Genomic DNA, 5,922 nt, shown 5'->3' with positions numbered 1-5,922 from the left:
GCGCGCGCGTGTGTATGGTATAATTTATTAACTTTATATTTATAAATAAAAAATGATTATAATCTCGATATTTTAGTACTTGGATTTCTATCTCAAAATAATCTCAGAAATCTATCTTTAAACGTTGTTACAGATTTTATCAGATACTCTATATACGTATGTATATATGTATGTACAATATATATATGTGCTTTCAGCCAGGATGTTACATACAAGTTTGTATCGCTCGTGTTAGCAGAGAAATTTTCAAGGCATTCGCTATAATAGAAAATAAACCATTAATAGTGGTCGGTTTACTTCCATATGAACATAAAATGTCTCTTTTAAACGTCATATTGAAACATTCGAGCAATTACACGCATCCAATCAAATCAAAGGAAAGATTGATATTTCAGTGTGGATTTAGACGATTTACGACATGTCCAATATTCAGCCAACATACGAATAGCACTAAGCATAAGGTAAGTTGATGCACTTTTATCTTGTATTTAAAATATGATTTATAGTATAAAGAAATATTATTTCGTCTATAAATTTATGTTTTACCATGATAAATATGTTTAGTACGAGAGATACTTTCACCCTGAAACTACAGTTGTGGCGAGTATGTACGCACCTGTTACTTTTTCACCATGTCCAATTCTTTGTTATGTCGAGAGTAAAAGTGGCAAACTTGTATGTATATTATTTTACAGTGTTATTAGTATTGTATTACAGTTGTACTATACGAGAATGAGATATAATGTGCTGCTATCAAGTTCAAATGACATTGTCATTTTAGGAATTAATTGCAACTGGTAGCGTGTTATCTTGTGATCCCAACAGAATTGTCTTAAAACGAGTAATTTTGAGTGGTCACCCGTACAAAGTAAATAAGAGATCAGTGGTTATACGCTTTATGTTCTTTCACCGAGAGGATATCGAATGGTTTAAACCAGTCCAAATGAGGACAAAATATGGACGTAGAGGCCACATAAAAGAACCTCTAGGTAAATGATTAATTGAGTATCAAGCAATTGCATCTTATATTATTTGCTGCATTTATATTTACTAATCTAATTTATATATTTATATACACTTCCGATTTTGTTATAGGTACACATGGGCATATGAAGTGCATCTTCAATGGTCAACTAAAGTCTCAAGATACAGTGTTGATGAATTTGTATAAACGAGTTTTTCCAAAGTGGACTTATGAACTTATAAACCAATAAAAATAAAAATAACTTGGTCTTATTCAACTTTGAAATAGTTTATAAATTTACTCTACATTCTGTTAGCGAAAAAATATAGATTTATAAAACCGGTTTTAAGAGGATATATATATAAACGTTAAGAATGTCATTTTTTACGCTAGTGTTACTAGTTTGAAAAATAAAGCGATTAATGTCGTCAGTTGTGTTCCAGTGTGCTTTGCGTATTTGAAAATTGCTTAGAAAAATGGCGTTCGCTTCACTGAATAGAATCGAGCATGCGCGACTCCCATGAGCCGCGTCCTCAATCTGGTAACACTGTGCCCTTTCACCCCCACCTTTCCATCTCAACCATCAGTAACACCAGTGTTCATAACAATGATTGCCGGTTATATTTTAGGTTAAATCACTCTTGTGATCTTTCTATCCTAATAGTTTATAAACTCTCTAGCGGAGTAAAAATGGACAATAAAATAACGATATGCGACCCTGACGAGGAGGAAGTAGAAAATGATATATTGCGTGATATCGAACCGGTTATGTGGATCAATGACGATCCAAACTATGATTTGGACGAGGTTAACATGTTTTTTCACAGAGTTGACTCGGATCAAATTATATACGAAGAAAAAAGAAAAAAATGTAAATTTATCGGTAAATATGTCATGGGTGATGTTCTCGGTGAAGGTAGTTATGGGAAGGTGAAAGAAGTACTGGATTCGCAGACGCTTTGTCGCAGAGCGGTTAAAATACTGAAGAAAAGAAAACTTCGAAGGATACCGAACGGGGAACAGAACGTTCAACGGTGCGTACGACAAATGTATTTTTTATAAACGTTATTATATCGGTATGCGCGTTATACCGTGGATAAATTTTTTATCGCTACGCGTACAAATATCGACAAGATAGCTTTTTTGTTGCGATATCTTTCCTTGCATTTCTTGTGTTTATTTTAATAATTGATATTTTACAGGGAAATAAAATTGTTAAGAATATTAAAACATAAAAATGTAATAAATCTCGTAGACGTTTTATACAGTGACGAAAAAGAAAAGATGTATCTAGTTATGGAATTTTGTGTATGTGGATTACAGGTAAATTTTCATGCGAGTATCGTTTTTTATTACTCTAAATTATTAGATATACAACGCAAGTTTGGATATATATTTTATGAGTTGTAAAATTCAGGAGGTAATATCGATTTAGCATTTATATAAAGTAATTGTTTATTCTACTTTAGTTATCAGCATCGGAAGAAACATGGATTTATTTCAGGTTACACATTGTATCTGCTGTATGCTTTTGTGTCAGTCCATCCCATAAATCTTGAGTTTTACATATTGATTATTATTTTCAATGATAGAGAGCTTAAAAAAACATTGCAAATTGTATGTGCTTTCATATTTTTTTTTATCACATTTAATTAGGATTTTATACTTTTTATATTTGATTCATATAATTATATGCAAGTATCTCGAGAGAAAGTTATACTTTGTACAACATAATACAAGAAAACTGCTTAATTTCATATTGAATTTTACACTGATTTTAAAAACTAAATGAATGTTGTATGACTCGAACAATATGACGCTAATACTAATGATTATAATTAATTAATTACAAATATATTTTACATTTTTATCTTAAATGGTATATTTTAAAACCAATCAAATTGCAAGCGAATAATTTATAATAATATCCAAGTTTTTATTACAAATATTTTGTGTGATAATAATTATGCTGTTTCAAAAACACAACAAAATTTTAATGACAAGAAGGAAAATTTTATTAAATCTTAAACCATATTAAACTTTTCGATTTTGACATCTGTAACAATGGCTTGCATGAATTAACAACAATTAGATTTCTATTTATTAGATTCTTTACAGGACATGTTGGAAAGCACGCCCACCAAGAAGCTTCCACTTTGGCAGGCACATGATTACTTCTGTCAATTGTTGGATGGTTTAGAATATCTTTATAGTAAGGGAATAGTCCACAAAGATATTAAACCTGGAAATTTGTTATTAACCCTAGATGATACCTTGAAGATTAGTGATTTTGGTGTTGCAGAGGTATAAACTCCATATCTTTTTATCCAACTTTTTATTTTATTCAAACTTTTTTTATTAATTTAATTATAAAAACCGATAATTATAATAATGAAAAAAATATTGATGAACAGAGTATATTTATTTAGAAAAATGTTAAAAATACAAATACAAACATACATTGCAACTGTGTGTGTTTCATTTCTATTTGTGATTATGCTTGTTCACTGTACTAGGCATTAGACATGTTTTCCAAAGACGATACATGTACGATAGGTCAAGGATCCCCAGCATTTCAGCCACCAGAAATCGCAAATGGCTGCGAAAGTTTCTCAGGTTTTAAAGTAGACATATGGAGTAGCGGAGTTACATTGTAAGTAACACTTGTACATGGTATTATCCAAAGATCAGAATGGTGTATCTATATTTTACAGGTATAATATAACTACGGGTTTATATCCTTTCGAAGGAGATAACATATATAAATTATACGAAAACATTGGAAGGGGTGAATATACTGTACCGAAAGAAGTAGAGGAGCCTTTAAAATCGCTCATAGAAGGAATGTTGCAGAAAGATGCAGATAAGAGATTTACATTACAACAGGTAAAAAGACACGCGTGGACCATGTGTGAGCACCCTAAAACACAACAACAAGTACCTATACCTCCCCTTAAAAGCAATGGCTGCCACAGCATGACAGTCTTGCCATACTTGATGGAGTATCATTACGGAGTCGATGAAAATCCCATATACTATACGGAACATCAACTGAATGGTAGGTTTATTACATTTGCTGATAATATGAATATTTTTCCTTTTCAAAAATAAACTCGTTTAAGAAATTATTTTCCAGTGACGGCAACAATGCATAATTTCAGCATCAATGAACTATCTTTTTATGAAACACATAGAAAATTTCATAAAAATTTTCTATTTTTTTTTTAGAAGAGCGAAGGCTTCAAGAACTGGATCGCATTAGCGAAGATCGTAAAACCACGTGTAACAGTCATCACACCAAATGCAATACGAACAGTCAAAACAAACGGAGATGGCGTAAGCCGATTTCATGCATTAGTATTAAAAGATTTCCATCCTGCAAGCCATCGTGATTTTGTTAATTGTGTCGCATATTTTGTTTGTATCTCACTGACTGTGTCAGTTATAAAGTTTCTCTGATGGAGATGACTGAAAGCTTAAAGAATGGAAAGCATGCGAGACACATATGTAATGTAGTTAATCTAGCAGCGTGAATGGGACACAAAGCATTTGACAGAGTCAGTTCAAAAGTGTCGGATGTAAAGATTGTGATATTAAGATTAAATCGTGTAGCGAATAATTCAGTGACATCTTTATTGATCGTTCAATGCCTAGGAGATGCCCAATCAAAGTCACATTTCATTTTGGTGCCATATTGACAACACGATTAATAAAGTTATTAATCGTCTGTGTTTAGCATTTTATTTACCATAAGATCTCCTCATCAATTGTACCTTTGTCTTTAAGTAAGGCCTAATAAATCTAACGTTTATGATGAGACCAACTGGACGATTGAACGTATGTATACAATATGTACAAATGTACGATATTTTGACTTGTCATTCTATTTAAGAGCATTACATTAGAAAAGTTGAATGAATTAATTATTGAAGCGATAGCACAAGTGATTCTTTTAAAACGTTTATAATTTAATTTCCATTTGTTGAAAATGTCTACGTGTTTCTATTTTACAGATACCATCTATGAGATACTATTAAAGACGGCCAGTCTTATGTAAGTTTGCACTGTTAAAATTTAAGTAATTAAAAGTAAGAAATTGATAATAAAGTACTAATTTTATGATTTATTAGTTTCATAGATATGTATATATCAGTGTTTAAAACTCAATATATGTATATAAAATACTCGATTTTTATTTAAAACTGTGATTTTAATGTTATCATCCGAGTTTGATTATCAATAGAGATAATAACTGTAAAGAAAACAATTATAATTTTGCAACAATATATGTAAGATATAGCATTATAAGTATGCATACTTATTTATGGAGTACTTAAAAAAAATACGATAAAAAAATCATAAATTAAAATTAACAATACATACAAATATTTATTAGCCGCGGTCAGATTCACGCTCACAACGCTTAAAAATCATTTCATCCTTGTTTGTCAAATGTTAAACGACGACAAACGATGCTCATGAGCATTGTCAGCATGAATCGGACCACGGCTATTATTATGATTGCAATTTATCAATTGTCGATAATATTAGCGTTCTTCAATTACCTCTGGAATCTCGAGGCTTTTTTTTGTATGGACGAAAATTATTTGCTTAGCATTGATAGTTTTCAACAGTAGTATGTTTTTATTAAAAACTGAAATTTTAATATTATCGTCAGAGTTTGATTAGGGATTGCCAGATTAGGCAGAATAAATTTTATTAGCTAAAGGAGCATTTATTCTGGCAGTAATCATATGCCATAATCTGTAAGAATTGATCAATCACAATCGAATATTCCTCTCTTACAGTCAAATGAGAAGGGAATATTCGAATCTGTGATTGATCAATTCTTACAGATTATACGGTTATGACCAATCAATATAAATGCTCTTTAAGGGTATATCCACACAACTTGCATAGCCGCATAAACGTATGCATAAAGAAAATTATCCAATTTC

At 31.0% G+C, this 5,922-nt stretch overlaps 2 protein-coding genes across 2 annotated transcripts in view; both read left to right on the top strand.

Moving 5' to 3' along the window:
- Nucleotides 1-1,214, top strand: part of LOC108752346 (pre-rRNA-processing protein TSR1 homolog) — a 4,057-nt gene extending 2,843 nt beyond the window's left edge. Inside the window, exons 9-12 of the mRNA XM_018493135.1 lie at nt 198-461; nt 565-675; nt 782-989; nt 1,096-1,214. Of these exons, the coding sequence (XP_018348637.1) occupies nt 198-461; nt 565-675; nt 782-989; nt 1,096-1,214 (702 nt within the window). The remainder of the gene's footprint in view (nt 1-197; nt 462-564; nt 676-781; nt 990-1,095) is intronic.
- A 440-nt stretch (nt 1,215-1,654) lies between these two features.
- LOC108752347 (serine/threonine-protein kinase STK11) lies at nt 1,655-4,899 on the top strand. Its single transcript, XM_018493136.1, has 6 exons — nt 1,655-1,998; nt 2,167-2,287; nt 3,083-3,268; nt 3,481-3,617; nt 3,679-4,022; nt 4,193-4,899. Exons 1-6 carry the CDS (start codon nt 1,655-1,657, stop codon nt 4,354-4,356), a joined length of 1,296 nt encoding a protein of 431 aa, XP_018348638.1. The 3' UTR covers nt 4,357-4,899.
- Nucleotides 4,900-5,922: the final 1,023 nt, after the last annotated feature.

The sequence above is a fragment of the Trachymyrmex septentrionalis genome, unplaced genomic scaffold (genome assembly GCF_001594115.1).
Source record: "Trachymyrmex septentrionalis isolate Tsep2-gDNA-1 unplaced genomic scaffold, Tsep1.0 scaffold6, whole genome shotgun sequence".
NCBI lineage: Eukaryota > Metazoa > Arthropoda > Insecta > Hymenoptera > Formicidae > Trachymyrmex > Trachymyrmex septentrionalis.
Note: the sequence above shows the minus strand (reverse complement) of the source record. Positions and strands in the feature narration are given on the sequence as shown.